The 19,123-nt window shown below is 35.3% G+C and overlaps 1 protein-coding gene across 1 annotated transcript in view; it reads right to left on the reverse strand.

Moving 5' to 3' along the window:
• The window catches only part of LOC144436800 (histone H2A deubiquitinase MYSM1-like), a 28,841-nt gene extending 14,518 nt beyond the window's left edge, over positions 1-14,323 (reverse strand). Inside the window, exons 1-15 of the mRNA XM_078125660.1 lie at positions 14,274-14,323; positions 12,403-12,508; positions 10,884-10,954; positions 10,195-10,284; positions 9,871-9,912; positions 9,651-9,720; positions 9,250-9,348; positions 8,204-8,705; positions 7,550-7,679; positions 7,074-7,426; positions 5,863-6,022; positions 5,187-5,317; positions 4,456-4,556; positions 4,178-4,302; positions 3,676-3,757 (exon numbers count right to left, since the gene is read on the reverse strand). Of these exons, the coding sequence (XP_077981786.1) occupies positions 3,676-3,757; positions 4,178-4,302; positions 4,456-4,556; positions 5,187-5,317; positions 5,863-6,022; positions 7,074-7,426; positions 7,550-7,679; positions 8,204-8,705; positions 9,250-9,348; positions 9,651-9,720; positions 9,871-9,912; positions 10,195-10,284; positions 10,884-10,954; positions 12,403-12,508; positions 14,274-14,323 (2,112 nt within the window). The remainder of the gene's footprint in view (positions 1-3,675; positions 3,758-4,177; positions 4,303-4,455; positions 4,557-5,186; positions 5,318-5,862; positions 6,023-7,073; positions 7,427-7,549; positions 7,680-8,203; positions 8,706-9,249; positions 9,349-9,650; positions 9,721-9,870; positions 9,913-10,194; positions 10,285-10,883; positions 10,955-12,402; positions 12,509-14,273) is intronic.
• Between the last annotated feature and the right edge of the window lie 4,800 nt (positions 14,324-19,123).

Raw genomic sequence — 19,123 nt, forward strand, 5'->3', positions numbered from 1 at the left:
CTCTTATACTGGGATCAGAAAGACTACTTAACAATGATAATACTACAATGCCTATTTATCCATGGATATCTTTTGTATGGAACAAACAAGCATCTAAAGAACATAATATTTTTGTAACATTTTAGTCCTCCCTCTTTTTAATTGTGAGTCTAGTCAATGTATATTTTATCATTCTAATCAGTTTTCTGTCATGTCTATAATTGTAAGACATTCTTCTATACCATTGTTGCCACGGAGACTTGAAGTTCCCTATGAGGACCACATTTGAAATAAGTGTTTTTTTAAATATTTTTTGTGTGCTCTCCTTGGTGATTTTTTTATACCTTGTAGTTTGATGTATAGTTGTATAAATTATTACCTAATAAATTCAAATCAAATCAATTGATACTGATTTCTACATCTACATCACTATCACTATCAGTAGCTTGAAGTGTGTCTATTGTGCCATAATATTGGTATAACATTTTTTATCAAGTTAATAATGTTAACTTCAGTTTATATGTATAGCACACGATTCCAAACTGTCCTCATAGCACTTTACAAGTAACACTCCTAGCAGAGACCTATAATGGTACAATGGACCTTTATACTTCAACTCCCTGGTGCACTGAGGTCTCTCTGTCAAGATTCAGTCATTTACACAGCAACATCTCTCCTACCAGGTGTCCCAAACTATACACTACAGTTGTGTTGACTGGGGCCTAATTATGGTTGAAATGTTACCCAAGAACTTTACCCATTCAAAAAACAAAAGACAGCCACATGGCTCAAACCAGCAACTAGTAAAAGATTCCAAGCCAACCACTCTAGCCATCTGACCATCATGACTCAGTAGTTATACTAGAACGTTTAAAAATAAAATAATTCAGTACATTGTAAATTGCATTGTCATTCTATCATACAAAATGGATACAAATAAGTTTATGAAATGCTGATGTTTTGGGAAAACAATATACATGTAACTTTTTTGATTGTCAATATTTTTAATTCTGAAAGGGCTCAAGCTGAGTTTATACGTATTTGGGGCATAGTTTTTGCTGCATATTTAAAATGTACTTGTGATAGTCTATTTACTGAAGTATACTTAACCACCACTTGCAATTGACTGAAATCTGCCCTGGTATTAAGATATAACTCATAAATGACACCATGATATAATTTTTTAAGTGCGTAAAAAAGTTGAGGAAATCCGTAATATACAATCAACCTTTCTAACAATACTGAAGACAGTTTTAATGTGACGGCACATTGATATTACACTAGAAAAGTTTACTGGAGGGTGTATGTAAGTATTTTCACTTCAGTAATTGTTTATAACTCAAATTTTTGAAAGAGACTGCTGAGGGGAAAAACTAGTTGCCATTCTTTGTATCAATTACTGCTGATACATAAGTGATATTGTTAAAACTATATTAGGAGGTACATAGTTCATAAAAGGACACCTGGATTCAGTCAAGTAATGAGATTGAATATAGAACAGATAGATGACATTGAGGGCAGTGGACCAAAGTCAGCCAGTCAGCCAGCCAGTCAGTCACTAGGTAACGTGAATACAACAATGATGGAGATATCATTTTGGGTCATTTGGAAAATTTGACAGAGTGCATGTGACTCTAGACACGTGAGATAGCGTGCTAAGATGAGCTATCACTAAATACTTGATACAAACAAATGTCTCCCTCACTAACAGTGAACTCAGGTAATCTGTTAGAAATCAACCTACCTATGCATTTTTAAGCATAGATTATTCCATGTTTTTGCAATACATGAAGTAATAGATTCTGTATGGGTAGTTCACTTTCTGTCTGTAATATACTCCACCCCCTGTAACTCCCTTTAAAATTTTCTTATGCATGTTCCTTTTTGCAATTGCTGTAACACTTCAAGGCTCAAAATTAACAGAAGTCCCGTGTCCACAGACTACTAATTCTTGTCAAGGGGCTACCATAATTTGCAGCTTGTACCCCACTCAGGCTATCACTGATTATGTGATGAGGATGGAATATTTATGGACATGAAAGTATTTTAATATAATAACACACATATTTCCAATAGAGGAAATCTGTTTTCAGTTCAGGAATATGGGACTACCAATTTCTTGGACTACCAATTTCTGAAATTGAATCCTGTTAGGACTACCAAAGAAAAAAAAGGTAATTTCGAGCCATGCACTTAGAATGTTATTACAATATGTACAGTTTTTTGACCTGGATTAAGACATATACATGGTCTTGATTTGCAAGGTTTTAATTTAAATGGGGAGAGGTCATTGGAAGAAAATCAATTCTTGTTGAACTGTATTATTAAATGTTTATAGGAAAGTATAGATACATATCTTTGCCAATCAGTTGGAAGCTTTCAGACAGCTTCACTTATTCAAGGCTGGAGACCATGGACTATTCTTTGTTGATCAAAACAATATGGATATCTTGAGGTAATTATTAGAAAACAATACAGGTATCTTGAGATAATTTTTAGAAAATATATGTAGTCGTGAAATTGTCTAACATTCCAACCCTCTAGCAACTCAAACTCAAAACACTACTAGGATTCAAGATTGTCAATCTATCAAAAAAGTACACAGCCATAAAACTGTCAACCCACTCACTCAACTTAGATTCCAAACTATTGTAGAACTGTACAATCATAAAACTATCCGACACCCCCTCCCCCTACCCAACCCTCTAGCGAGACTAAAGCTCCAACTTCATGATACATTTTATAGAAACTGTAAACATTGCTGTCAGCATACTATTAGTGGTTTAACGTCCTCTACTGTTTACTCCCTAATTTAAACTTGTTATCATAAAACCTGTACTGTAGGCATTGTTCTAATGACTGGACTATAGACTGATAGACTCTGATTACACAGTTGTCAGTTAACTATTAATGTTATTGTTATCACTATTTATCTATTGTTTTACTAAAATTGCACTGTAACTAGGTGTACAACCACTGCCCTTGGACTTTGATTTTTTTTCTCTCTCTCTACATTTCATCATAACTGTGTCATTGAAAATCTTAGTACGCTGTCAATAGCATCAGAAGTTCAAGTGTAGATTTACATACAGTGTGTAGACAATTGACAGTGTTATGACAAGGTCAATGTTACTGTCTATTATAATTTATTACATTTTTTACTTCATTTTAGTGGCATTGATATTTTTGTTATCAGGATGAGAGGTTCAAAAATGACATGTTTGTGACAAATTTAGAAAAAAGCAGGGATTTGTGCATTTGGTGCAATACAGGGTTTTAAAGATGAAATATGTGCATCTACGTACAGGACAGTAAATGCCACTTTGTCATATGCGCTCACACACAGATTATGTCAGGACAGTTTTGGTAGGGTTTCAGGAGACTTCTCGTAGGTGTCCAAAGTCTTAGAGACCTCATAAGTGCACTAAGTCAGCATGGTTTCAGGAGGATTTAGGAGACTTTTTCATAAGTTTGTTTTTTCAAGACAGATTCTCAAACCTTCTATAGGTGTTCTAAGTCATGACAGTTTTGTAAAGAGTGTCAGGATGTGTTCGTATTTACAAGTACATTAACCGTTCTGACTTGAATAGTTAGGAGGTTATTCCATGTCATGTAAACAGGGTTAATGTCTTTTTACAGCAAGGTATTTATGTATATAGTGTTATAAATGATAATGATGTGTAATGAGATACGTACCGGTTTATCTATGGTGAAGTTACCACATGCCACTAGTTTGAAGGGGTCATAAGTGCTTAATTTAGAATACTTTGGTCTGGATCTGAAATGACAAAAATCAAACATACATAAACATACATAGATGGCTGGTGTTTGAATTGTCTTTCTCTCCGTGTAAACTGTTTTATTTTATATTTCAGATGAGATGCTCCACAGAAAGGGTAGAATAGTTTATACACAATGGTGTTGTGTGATTGGGCGAAGTGAAAATAATGATACAATACATTTCGTATGTGGCCTTTTTTATTCCATGCCTTACAGAAATAAGATTTCTTAGTGAATTTCTCTGTGTAAACTTTTGCTGTTATGTTCCTATTTTTTTTCCCCCCAAAAAAAACGTGTATAGCTCGTATGAAAACTTCGTGAAGGACACACTATTTCCTTTGGAACGAAGAGAGCCCTCTATGGTGAAAAGAGGGCAGACACTTCATCACAAGAGGGCGGTATAACTACTGTTACTAACCTTGCTGATTTGCCAGTACTGTCATCATATTGCACTATATCATCATGGTCAATGGTTTGTCCTTCTGCATCAGACGCATCAATCCAGTTACCGTATCCATCACGGATTTTCCTCTTCCGTGGTCGCTAAAAAAAGAAACAAATTGACGAGATGAACAAATCCCCCATAATTTCTACTCATACATACAATTTTACAAATTCAAATTCAAATTAGTAGAATTGAAAGTTCAAAGATAGTTATCAAAATTAATACTATATGTATGTCACTGAGTTACTTACCATGGTTTGTAACCGTACAGCTTGATACGCCAGCAGTTCATCTTTAGAGAGAGTTTTTCTACCTGAAGTAGGTGCTGCTCTTGTTGCTCTGTATGGATTATCTAGTGGTAAACAAATAAATATGTACACTTATAAGCCATTCCAGACAAACTGGAAATTGAGAATACAGCGCCCTCACACAAACTGGGGGTATCATCACCTCATAGTACCGTTTCTTAAGAGCTTTGTCCCTTGGTATTCTGTAGAAGTGTAAATCAGGGATGTTTTTCATATTGTTCAGACATCAAGGAAAGCAGCAGTGCTCTATGATTAACTGAGTAACTTATACCGTGTATACCCCAAGGTACACACAGACAGGAAGTAGAGCGCCACTATGGCAAATTTCTGTATTGACAAGCCTTTATGGAACAAACTGGTGGGTTGGAGCTTACTTAGTCTTGATGCCAACATGGTATCGAATCATTTCAAACCTCGTCTGGTGAAATAACGCAATCATAAACCAAAAGTTGTTCATGCAAATGAGTAAACCCCTAACTGTTAGAATTCTGAGATTAATTAACAAAGACATAATGTTAATGACTGCTTTGGTGGCTGTGGATGAATTCTCAATTTCATTGACATCCATCTCAGGACTTCATTGAGCTAGTATGAAAGAGAGGTCTCGTAAGATTTGATGAAGGATGACACTAGACTATGAGTCTAGCAACATTAACATAATTAGTTTGACTTACCAACATTAAAGTTAATAGCTCCAGTATGTTGTAAGTATTCATGTATTCTACTGATACAGTTGACATCACCACAATTCTTTAGTCCTGGTCTTACGGATGTCTTGGTCAGGTACGATGGCTTGATTTTATCCCTGTCAACATCACCATATATTATAGGGAATTATATGAACACTGGGAATAACTAGGAAACTTGGGAAGAATTTTTACCTACTCATTGCCCTTAGCAGAACATACATATATTGTGGGAATCCTGGTAAAATAACGAGGGAACTTAGGAATTTACATACTTACTGCCTTTCAGAACTCTAATAGGGAATCTTGGTGGAATAAGTGTGGAACTTTGGTACATTTTACCAACTTACCATCCTTAGCAAAACACTATCAGGAAACCTTGGTAAAATAACTGAGGAACTCAGGTAGATTTCACCTACTTCCCACCCTTAAATTTAAAACACTAGTAGGGAACCCTGGTAAAATAACTGGGGAACTCAGGTACACGTTACCTACTTCCCACCCTTAGAGCAGTGGTAGGGAAGCCTTAAAAATAACTGGATAACTGAGGTATTAAAATTTCACCAATATAAAAAAACTAACATTACCTTAGTTTCAAAGCTATCTTCATGCAAAAAGATGGACATGGGTTTCCAAAAAAACGAGTTAAGTATTCAAATCTTACCAAGAATCTAAGATAAAATTCCTGATTTTCATGTATCTCTGAGGTGTTTTCATTGGTCGACCATCAAAGAACTCAGAGTGTGCTGACCTCTCAGCATCTGTTATCACATTTCTATCCATAAACATTTCTTCAGTAGCCCTTGGTATGTGAGCCCACGGATCTAAAATCAAATCCAAAGAAGGTACACATCAGAGATATGCTGACTGAGGAAAAGACCATGGGGGTTTATGTGGATTGATACATTATGTAGACATTAGTTCATCTCTTATAACATAAAGTTTTCATTTTGACAAACTTTCTTCTGAAAATTTGAGGAAGAATGGCAACACTTGTGTAATATAGCTGTGCAACAAAATGGAATTGTTCACTAGCCTTTCTGATAATGTTCTATGCTAGGTTTTACTATTAGATATTATTCCCCATACTTTTCTTCGTACAGCCAAGGAAAATATGAGTGACCTAAGGGGCCTTTGTCACTATGAGTAGCTACACAAGTAGTGACACCTCTCAGGTCAAGAGTATTTTCTGGTTGAATGAAGAAAAATATTGGAGAATAACATAATTATAGCAGCATCAGTAATATCAAAGAAGAATCGGGAAAAGTAATGACAAATTTAAATGTTTTGACTCATATTTCCAACACAGCATAACCAATGATGTAGACACGGATTGTCACGATATAGACACACATTGTCGTGACGTAGAATGACCAGAGTATATATTCCATATTTTGTTCAATCTTCCTTGGGCAAGGTATAATACAATTTAATTTCCTACTTGACTATCTATCTGATAATGTTCTATTCTATGCTGAACAATAAAAATACATTTTTCACTTATTACTAATATTAGTATTGGAAATTTCTACTCAGTGATGACAAATTTCTTGGAAGAAAATTCCTCATTGAAGTTTTTCCTTGCCTACCTGATAATGTTAGAACTACACTAGACTGAAGAGTAAACTTGAATGTTTTACTTGCCTTCCTGATAATATTCTTTGCTAGACGGTAAACTGAAGAGTAAACCTTAATTTTTTACTTGCCTATCTGCTACAGAAGACTAAACAATAAACTTTCATAAATAAAATTGTAGAAGAGGAAAAAAAACCCTTTGAATTTATGACAAGTCTGTCTGTTTCAATTCTAACACCAGTGTTCCTTCAAATGGACACATGGACAAAATACATTTTAAAAATTTCATTTATACATCACCTGATTTCTCATCTTCATAATTTTCCTTAATAAACGTCACCAAGGTATCATTTTCAAAATGTTCCTGAGTTGTGGGCACATAAAGTTCATCACTCTCAACACCAAGTGACTTGTCATCGTCATAACAACTATCATCACCATCACTATCTTCATCTTGAAATTTCCCACATTCTGCTGGGTCCCTTGGTGAATAATTCACATGTCCATGGCAACCACCATCATCTCCAATTTCAACACCAATTTTGTTGATATCAATATTTTCCGAGAGAAGTGTTTTCACCTTTTGTTCATCATTGGCCTCATAATGAGTTTCTTCAGATTCAAGTGTTGGTTTCTCTATACGTGTATCCAGACTGTCGTAGAGGGTAGTATTGCTTGTAAAATATGTTAAGTCAGATTCCTTCATTTCATCATCATCATCATCATCATCATCATCATCATCATCATCATCATCGTCGTCATCATCATCATCATCGTCATCATCATCTTCATCTTCATTACTATTTGAATTGTCTGTGTCACTGATTTCATCATCTGTACTGTAATCAGGTTCTTCAGCTGACTTTAATAATGTTGAATAGATTGTTTCTGGTGACAAACTACTACCTATGAGAGACAGAGATTAAAAACAACTTTATTGTCTTCACCACTAAATCATAATCATCCCCATCACCACCACTATCACTACCAACATTCCACTACCACTATGAACACTATTACCACCGCTATCACCACCACAACCACCATCACCACCATCAACACCACCACCATTATCTCTACCACCACCACCAACACCACAATCACTATCACCACTACATCCACCACCAACACCATCACCACCACCACTATCACCATCATCATTACTACCATCACCACAACCACCACCAACACCACCCCCACCATCAGTCCTATCCCTACAACCACCACCACCACCACCATAACTACCACTATCACTACCATTCCCATGACTTTCTACCACCACCACCACCACCACCACCACCACCACCACCATAACTACCACTATCACTACCATTCCCATGACTATCCCTACCACCACCACCACCACCACCACCATAACCACCACCACCACTACTACCACAATCACTATCACTACCACCTGATATACCCACCTTTCAGAAGACTACCTCCATTAATCCCACTCTCATCCTCTCCATCAATATCAACCTCAATTTCTTCCTCTTCCATCTCATTCGCTGCATCTTCCACATCCTTCTCTTCATCTTCCCACTCAGTATTTGGTAGTACATCTCCTACACATATAGGTTGATGTCTAAGTAACTCAGAATCAAAGTTGATGGTAGCCACTACATCCTCTTCGACACTGGTAGTGTTCATTAGATCATTTTTATCTCGCTTTGAATGTTTTTCCAGTTTAGTCCCAGTTTTGGGACTTTTTGAATTTTTCCCTTTAAAAGGAGACCTTTTGATAACAGTCTTCTTCTGAGTTGTTTTCTTCGGTATAGTATTTATCGTTGGTGTTGCCGTAGTAACTGCAGCTAATGCTGCTTCCTGGCTGTCAATGTCATTAATATTAACAGGTTCAAGATGAGGTTCCATACCAGACATTACATTTTGTAGAACTACGGTCTCAACTTTGTCCTGTTCTCTTGCCTATAGAAAGATAAAAATAGAATGAATGAATGAATGAATGAATGAACAAGTGAGTGAGTGAGTGAATGAATGAATGAATAAGTGAATGAATGAATGAATGTATAAGTGAATGAATGAACACGTGAATAAGAATGAATGAATGTATAAGTGTATGAATGAATAAGTGAATGAACAGTTAAGTGAATGAATGAATGAACAGTTAAGTGAATGAATGAATGAACACATGAATGAATGAATAAGTGAATGAATTAATTAATGCTTAAGTGAATGACTGGATGACTGAATGAATGAATGGTCTGTGGTTTATCAGTATGTAAGAGGTAAATGAAATAGAATCGCTACCTGAATTTCTCACACACATTGCTTGGTCTTCAAGGGTTGATTGGAGAAAACAAGATGGCCTTTGTATAAATAGCTCGTCCTTTGCCTGATTATACTGATAGAGGGCGCTATAACACTTGTTGGTTGTATGGGATGATAAGACTGTATTGCAAACACATCAAATAAAGTGAAATGTTATGAATTATTCCACTAAGACACTCACCTTGACCTTGAAGTATTGGTTAGCATAGTTTTTCACTTGTAGAGTTGTCCTGGTACGTATCAACTGAGCAATTCTGGTCCAACTTCTACCATAAATTTCCTACATGCACACAAAAAATAAAGAAATCATTTCTCAACTGTCAGAAAAACGGAAGGTGTGAATTCTGTTTGGTCACTTTACAACAAGAAATTGCTTCAACATGTCACAAACTGCAGCAGTGACAACAAAATATTCAATTTCTTGGTCGACACCATAACTTCTGTTCCACGTACTACACATGCATTACTATAGGCGCACATGAAAATAAGTCTACCTTCCTGTTCTTTTTTGACCCTCTGGCATGATGTGAAATACTATTTACAGGTACACATGTAATGAGAATAATGTGCAAGTAAACTTACCATCCCTTGTTCAAATATGGATTTTTCTTCATCCGTCCATGGCATTTTATGGGAAGGTAGTCGGTTGGCCCTGACAAAACAAATATCGGATTGGATTGATATTTCTGTATGTGGTTTTTAACAAATCACTTAATGGGAGAATGATTTTAAGGAAATTGGTCATTTTATCTATGAAATCTGTGACAACCTATGATATTAAATTCACACAAGTAATTCTTACCTGTATCCTGAAAACAGTGGCTTCCTTCCTCTGCTTTTAGAACTAAAAGGTGAGGGAATGACAGAAGTTATTTTATTTGCAGGAATACATTATCCTTAATTTTAGTAATCTATAGAAATTCATAACACATCTTGTTTATATAGCAATTTTCACCATGTCAATCATCACCACAGTGACCACCACCACCAGTGGTGACCACTTACCACCACCATCACTACCACCAGTGACCACCACCACCAGTGGTGACCACTTACCACCACCATCACTACCACCAGTGACCACCACCACCACCACAACCACCACCAAATACACACACACACTTACCTGCTTGGTTTGTTTGATGTGGAGGTTTTAGGTTTATCAATTACAGGTTTACTCTCCTCTGCTGGTATGCTACGTCCTTGGAAATATAATCTAGAATCTACGTCAAGGAAATTCCATGGAATTGGTCACCTACTTCTACGGTAGTTCTCATCAAAGATAATAACTGGATGAGAGTACTACCAACAATACATACCTACATACATCTACACACAGTATATTCTACGATATTAAGATGTAAACAAGTTATTTCGCTTTGAAGACCTCCTTGAATTGCTGTAATTAGATTCCCTAATATTTGTCTTCAATCGGCCAAGAAAATAAAAGTGACCTAAGAAGTCTTTGTCACTAAAAGTTGCTAGAGGAGTAGTGACAACCCTTAGGTCACAAGTATTTTCCGGCTGAATGAAGAAAAATATTGGAGAATAACATAATTATACCAGTGCCAGTAATATCAAAGAAAAATCAGGGGAAAATAATGACAATTTTGAACATTTTGACTCATATTTCAAACACAGCAGAACAAGTGATGTGGACAAGCATAATATTGTCATGACATAGACTTGCATTGTCATGATGTAGAATGACCAAAGTATACATATATGTTCCATATTGTTTGTTCTAAATGGCTAATGCATGGTATAATACAATGGTACAGTACATATATTTCAAAACACATATTTTAAGGATACTCTTCTTCCAGTAACATCTTCTCTATTGTCTCTCTACTTTTATCATCCATATCATCTTGAAGAGACCAAGTCTGCAAAAGACAGTTTAATAATCCTTAAGTGGTTAACTAATACTAGTCAATGATAGAGCATGAAAATACTGATAAGTGTAACTCTACACAGTGCCTTCCCTAGAGCTTGTACTTAAAGGGGAATGCCACTCCAGGAAATAAAGACATTTTCATAAAATATGGGTTCTGGAATATTTCAGGATTTTACATCACCTGCAGTTACTTGCGATTTCAGAGAAACATCAATTTGATCTATTGCGTTTATAGGGTATCTTAGCTAGGGGCTATTGCATCATGGGAATCAGCAGAAATAATGTAATCAATGGTTGCACACTGAATATTCATGAGCACAAAAACACTCTACACTTCAGTGTAAAACACATCATGAATATTCAGTGTACAACTGTTGCATACATTATAAAATTTATTTCTGCAGACTCCCATGATGCAATAGCCCATTAAAGGCATAAGATCAACTTGATGTTTCTCTGAAATCACAAGCAATTGTAGGTGATGTAAAATTATGAAATGACTCGCTAGCACCCATAGTTTATGAAAATGTCTCTATTTCCTGGAGTGGCATTCCCCAGTAATAGTACAATGACTGACAGTATCCTGGTTTACATCCTTCAAGGAATGACGCACACACTCCCCTTCGTAGAGAAAGCTGAAAAATACCCAGCATGGTGACTTCAATTATGCTCTAGGGTAGTTTGATGTCAGTCAAGCAAACATCGTAATAACAGACCTTCCTATGACTGCCAACCAAGAAATTGTGTGTTGGTGACCTATCTACAAGAAAGTATAAGCTAGTACTAGTAGTCCTGAGTGAAAGACATATAATATATACATTGTACATGCACCTTTCAGCAAACAGTTGCTGTCCATGAACTCAATGCAAGTCTTTTGATTCATGCATGTGTATAAATTGTTGGGTGAAAATGGAACAACAATATTTTTACATGTAAATACTTGTCTTCTTCATCATACATATCTGCAGAAATACTGTCAGACTCACAAAGTTACATTAGAGTCCCTTTAAGTTTTCTTATGTACATGTACATGTACAATCCTATTTCAAATTATGAAAGTTATTTTTCAAAGAAATTGACCTTTATTTTATATATAGTATAGCAAATGTGAACAATCGTCATGTACCAAGCATACCACAGACAAAGATACATCTGAGGGCATGCCATCAAGAAAGCCTTAGCCTGGTTGGCTAATCATTTGGTTCATTGCAGCTCAGCAGAGTGGTTAAAAACAGGATACACACAACATGCAAAGGATATCTTATCTGTTCAAGATACACTTTCATTTGTCAAGTGAAGATCAACACTCATCAGATATACCGGTAATCACAAACTAAAGACTTCCAACTATACATGTATGCATTTACTTGCAGTATAAAGTTAATCTGTCATTGTATCATAGACTGCAATAAAAAAGTTTGTATGGTGTAGACTTACTGGTTCTTGCTCCAATAGCCATGGTGGATCAGAAAACTCTGACAGTAAGTTTGTACTGGACGATGGTGGAACATTTGGATCAGAGTGTAGATCTAAACTACTGACCCTGAAAAAAAGTAACAATGAAAAGTAAGTTGGTAATACATAATGGAATAGTCTAGATCTACCTGTGGTGTCAAATCATCTCTTTACCCTATCTAGCTCAATGAGAAATCATGAACAAAACGTTGTTCATGTAAATGAGTAAATTCCCTGAGAAAGATGAACCTTGTTTTGATGGTAATGTTATACTGGCATTGATCAGCATGTAGATCTGAACGGATGACTGTATAAAGCAACACAAGATAGTTACAACTCATGAAATAACACCGGTGTCCCTACATTGTACATTAAGCAAACACATCGGTATTTCTTCATTAGTTGTATCATAACTTACGGGTAGTTTCTGGTGCTTGATAAAGTAGCAAAACTGTATTAATGTGGTGAGTGGATCCAGTATGTTGAGACTGGCTAAACTCAGGGGTATCTGTCATTACATCAAGTGTTTTAAGTGGCTGAAAAGTGTGCTCATCAAGGTATACTTGTTAGCATTAGTATTAGCATTAGCCATTGTCCTCTTACAAGCAATATATATATATTGTAAGAGGTCAATGGCTATGATGTTGACTGTGGTCTTATACAGTAGTGTTGTTGTTTTTTATTTTCATACACACCATAGTCTTAGTCTCTTCCACTCTCTACTAAATTATTACACTTTGTGAAAGTGAAAGTGACTAACATTTTGTGTTAACGTGTGTCTGACTGTACAAGTGTACCATTGTACCACCACCACCACGTACTATTGTTCTTTATGAATACCAGATAACAATGTACATGTGATAAATCACTAATCAATCAATCAATCAATCAATCAATCAATCAATCAATCAATCAATCAATCATTTCCTAATTATTTAGGTATGCCCTGTGAACAAGCTGATCAGATTCAGTACAGTAGGTTATACAATCTACTGAATCTTGAAGACCTGTGAACATTGCTTACCTCTACTATCAAGAAAATGATTTTATCATAGACATAGTTTCTAATCCCTTTAAATCTTCCATATTCCATGTTCTATGTTCTCATCTACATGTATGTCATGTTAAACATACATGATGTACATTGCAATGTTCAACATATGATATATTTTCATGTATAATATGTCTTCATGTGTTACATACCAGGGTTACAAGTCATGAAATGTTGTAGATACATGTACAGTGATAATCTGACTGACAATACAAAACACTTGTGTACATTTAAAGTACCGTCTACAACAAAATAAACAATGACCCCCTGACCCAATACACAAAGTGATGCCGAGACAGTATTTCTAACACCCTGTCAAACTTTAAATTAAGCGTTTCATGTACTGTAATTCTGACATAAATTCACCTTATAACATCATCAACTGCATTGTTACTATAGATATCATTGTTTTAAATATGGTTGCATGCAAATTGTCTATACTCGGGTACACCATGGATGTACATGTATACACCTATATTTACTTGGGTACATGCACTGACTCAGTGCAGTGAATAGCCTGTTTACTGTGCTGTCGAGACACACTGTTAGCTGGTCGTACCTCCAAGCCCTCGCATTCTCATTTTACGACCAGCTATAAACGATGTATCTCGACCGCAGTAAACAGGCTATGCAGTGATTGGCTCGGCTGGCATTATTGAATCATGTGTTGTGGAACGTTCCCGTTGATTCACGCAGAAATACAAATATTCTGAGGGAATGGCGTATTCTATATATCAATGTAAAGTTCAATGATATTTCTGTTTGTTCACCAAAGAAAAAGATAACATAAAGTTACACTTACTGTCCGTCGTCTTCGATACCTTCAATATCAACCTCTACATCGTCCGCCATTTTGTTGCACGCTATTCAAGACGCCCTCATACACTATTTACTTCCAATCTTTCGTTTCTACCCAACACTGCCGTAAGCTACAATAATCATACATGTATACTTTGTACTAGGGTTATACTTTGTTTATCCATGTCATGATAAATTAGCTCTTTCCTTCAAATGGCTACCGGTATATATGAACATATGGCAGACCAAGAGGTGGTATAAGATCTTGACTGGCTGCGTCGTCGTTGTTAGCTGCTGCTGCTTCTGTCTTTGTTATTGTTGTTATTAAACACGTTCACTGTAAACAGGTCTATCATTTGAATTACTTGTTTACCAGCCATGTGTGATTCTGTACATTGGCTTGATGTAATTTATTACGCAATGTTCTATTGTGAATTTGAAAATTATTGTCTGTCACTGAGTATTTTAGTACTCAAAGTCTTCAGGCCTGAAGTAAATTTCTGGAAGCAGTCTTTTTACATATTAAATGCCTAAATGGCACTTTTAAGGAGGGGATGCACAAAAGTATGTTGTTGCCAACGTTCCATTTCATGTTCGTGTTCGTTTCGTGTTGAAATCTTCGTTCCCGATACACCGTTAAACTAGCAGGTTTTAATTCTAGTCTATTCAGAGGAAAAACCGTTCCTTGCAAGATGTTGACGCATTTTCCAGTCTGAGTACCTTTAAAACAAATGTTTTAAACGACTTGTAAATTTTGTTATTTTTATCATATTTTCTTTTTTTGTCTTCTAGTTACCAAAGTGACTTTTTGGGTGTGAATCTTGCAATGCGAGTTATACAATTTTTTTGAGTACAGATTCCACCTCAGAAAGGTGTCCTGATAACACATCTGACGGGTGCCACTTGCGCATCCTTAGGCATATTTTGTTACATATCGCGAGAAAACCGAAATGCCATGTATTGCTATTGGTAACAGCTTTTAACACTTAATGCCTATAAAACCATGATTGTAATAGTTACATTTGAATCTTACATACTGTATTTTATGAATTAATAGCCAATCACAAAAAATATTTCAAAAGTTTTGAATGTTTATGTATTTTTCACCCTAGAGTTGTTTCTGTTCCTACTTCCATTCTACCGATGGACTCAAAAGAAATGTTATTCCTTTCCATCAACTTTTGTACGACTGTAAGACACAGGGAATTAATGTCTTCTCTATCAGAACAGAATCCCATCTTAGCTTGTCCATGGCCAAGTCCTATAGTGTACTTGCCGGCTGACACTCCATCAAATTGTTCCAGCTCTACTCGGTCTACATACTGGGAAGGAAAATAGATTTCTATTGCTAGGATACCAACATCCTCCAAGTACTTGTTTGCTGTCTGTTGGACCAGCCATGCCATCAAAATAGTTGTAATTAATATTTAAAGATGTAGTAACAGGCTCATAGGTGTTGTAACACGTTCCTTCGTCATATGGAACACCATTTTTTCTTATCTTCAATTCTCTTGCATTTTTTTCATCAACTATATCACTTGGCCCTTGGATAACATTTACAAGGACATTTTATTGGTACTATCTACTAACCAGCTTCTATATAATATTAAAGTTAGTCTACTTCATGGACACACACTCCCTGAATAAATTATATCAGTAACATCAAGATTTTTTTTTACATATTGTTTATTGTTGCGAAAAATGGCGGATCGGAAATCTGCCAACAGCTATTTACTTATATCCTATAAACATCTGTAGCATTCAGGATTTTATAAAACTGTTATAATACTATACATGTTCATCATGGAAACGCTAAGTTTCATACACAAGTTGTCTTCTTCCACTTTTGATTGAGAAACAGACATCTTTCGAACAAATTATGACTTGTCCTTCTTCAGTGTCTAACTGAATCAGACCATTGATCCTCCACCAACGGTAGGGTCTATATGATCTGACCGAATGATCCAGATTTGTTGGAAGTGTTGATTAATCAGAAGTGTGAAAAGGTTAGCTTCAACAGGTGTGAAAGTACTTGTCAGTTATGTACATCTAACTGTCCACCTTCTGTGATGATGTCACTGTAGATTGGAAACAGCTCAGACTACTAATTAATTAGTGGTCTGAGGTCGCAGCTAAAAAGGCATTTAGACATGCTTCAAAAATAGCAACACATTATAAAGAGATATCCTGGTCAAACTAAAAAAGATAAGCACAAGAAAGAAACAAGACGTTATCACCAATTATCTTATATCTACACCAGGATGCAGTGCCTTCTTATATAGAGGAGACAATCAGCTTTTCACCAACACATTACAGAAAGTGGCCATAAACCTCCAGAACTAACTTCTAAATCAGTCAAGATCATCAATAGGGAACAAAACATGGATAAAAGAAGACTATTGGAGGCCATGTACATCAAAGTCAACAATCCGTCACTTAATGCCAATCAAATGTAGAAAATGGCATTTCACCAATCTGCAGCATGGATCTATTATCGAGATAATATAGATGCAAGTCTACAGTGACATCATCACAGAAGGTGGACAGTAAGATGTACATAAAGTATAACCTCATTTTAGTGGTCTGAGACATTACTGACAAGTACTTTCACGCCTGAATTTACATACTATTTAAGTTAACCTTTTCACATTTCCAGTTTACTCAACATCTCCAGCAAATTTGAATCATTCTGTCAGATGTTTTTACTTGTCTGTGGTATGACATAGCTATAATAATTTTATTCATGAACAAAGCATGATTCATCTAATCCCAATGGCACTGACCATTAATGGAAAAACACTAAATTCAAAACTCTGGTATTAAATCATGGGGATTACAACAAATTTCAGTTAACCTTACCAAAACAGTATGTGGTTCATACAACATTAGGAGTTGAGGAGAACTCTGTACAAATTTGAAACAAAAGTAATTGTAACACATTGTTACCACTGAAGTTATCTAAGTCTGGGAACACTGGGCTGGATAGTAACAGTGTATCACAATAGTATCTTATTTTTATTTATAATGAGTCAGTGTGTCTGAAGTGTTGTCCTTAAAGCTTATCTACAAATGTTGTATGAACCAAGATATAAATACATTTGTGAGTGTTTTGGCAAGGTTAGATGAAATAGGCTGTAATAAACCACAACAACACTGATGCATGTATGTGCACGCACGCACGCACACACACACATTACATACATACACACACATACATGGAGTACAAATGTAGGTGACATTGACAGATACACACATTTTACCGCAGCATTCAAATTAAAATTTTAATTATACGCAAAAATGATAATTTTCAGTATACATGGCAGACAATTATTATGTATATCAACTTATGCATATTTTCATTTTAAAATAAGTAGTAATTAAAAACTTAATATACATGAAATGATTCTTTTCTTCATCTATATAATATTGGTTAGTTGCTTAAAATAAAAGTACAGGGCTGAGATACAAACATATATAAAAAAAAGACAACATTGGTATACCAATGAAAACTGAATCACACTAGAATTGTACACCTGAGAATGTGACTTTCAACATTTTGGGATAATAAAGAAATTTTTTCACTGAACCAATATCTGAAATAAATTCCTTTAAAAACATTTGCAGATTTTCTAGTAAAATTCAAATGGTGTAATTCATGTCACATGATAAGCACATGATTGAATTCTTCATGTCACATAACAAGCAAATGATTGAATTCTTTGGCACATGACAAGCACATGACTGCATTCTGAACTGAACAAGTTCTTCCAACTAAGCTATGACTTATGAAAAACAAGGGATCGGTTATACTACAAATTAAAACTCTCCTCATATATTTCATTGGTCATGGTTTTTTCAAAGGAAAAACACTACGCAAGTATTTCAGAAGTATATTGTTGCATTGTTTTAAAGATATAAATATCTTTTCGTTGTAATATTCAACCGTATTTGTAGGGACTAGTCGTTGGTGTTTGAATCTCATAATCATTTCAAGCACGCTTCGGGAATCCTGATTTTCTAGCAAAACTTTCTGTATGAATTAATTGTGAATTAATGTTAGTTAATATAAACCGATGACGTTATTGTGTCAACTCGTGACTTACTTTCAAACTGAAAGATGTGAGTAGGACGTAAACATAAACACGAGCCAATTACAAGTACATGTTAGATGGATTACTACTAATATGCACTGTTGTTGACTTGATTCAACTGAGGCAACATGACGTCTGGCAAGATTTATGTTTTAAAAATTGGATTTCCCTGGGTGTGGATGAAATGATTGCGAGATCTGAAAACCAAAGACTAGTTGCTAGGCTACTGTACGGTATACATACACAGACTTACTTGAAAAACAAATACTTTTAAGAGTAAACATTGTATAAACAAACAAACATCTTCCCGTTAATATCATCATGAAATATTGAGTGTGTGATCACAGATCCACTACCACTACCCTAGGGAGCCTCTACCGGCTCCTCATAAAACGATAAACATAAAATTGTAAAATAATTCAGAAATAGATATGTCTTATTACAGAATATTACACTGTATATATCTGCTTGATATCATACAATTTTTGAGGCAGGGAAATCTTAATGATGATATTCAAGTGGCCACATGGGATGAAAAATGTGTATTTATTTTAGATTTTAGATATATTTTAACTCAATCAATTTCAAAAAGCTAAAAAGTGTGTGTTAAGAGTTTGTTATTGTACGTACAATACACTTTTTAATGTATTGTAATTTATTGAGTTACAAATAAAGATTTAGTATATATTATTTCATATTGTTTTTTCAAGTAGAAAAAACATTTTTGTTTTATAAATTACAAATCCAAAATAAATACCCCAAT

This window comes from Glandiceps talaboti, chromosome 6, assembly GCF_964340395.1.
Source record: "Glandiceps talaboti chromosome 6, keGlaTala1.1, whole genome shotgun sequence".
Classification (NCBI taxonomy): domain Eukaryota; kingdom Metazoa; phylum Hemichordata; class Enteropneusta; family Spengelidae; genus Glandiceps; species Glandiceps talaboti.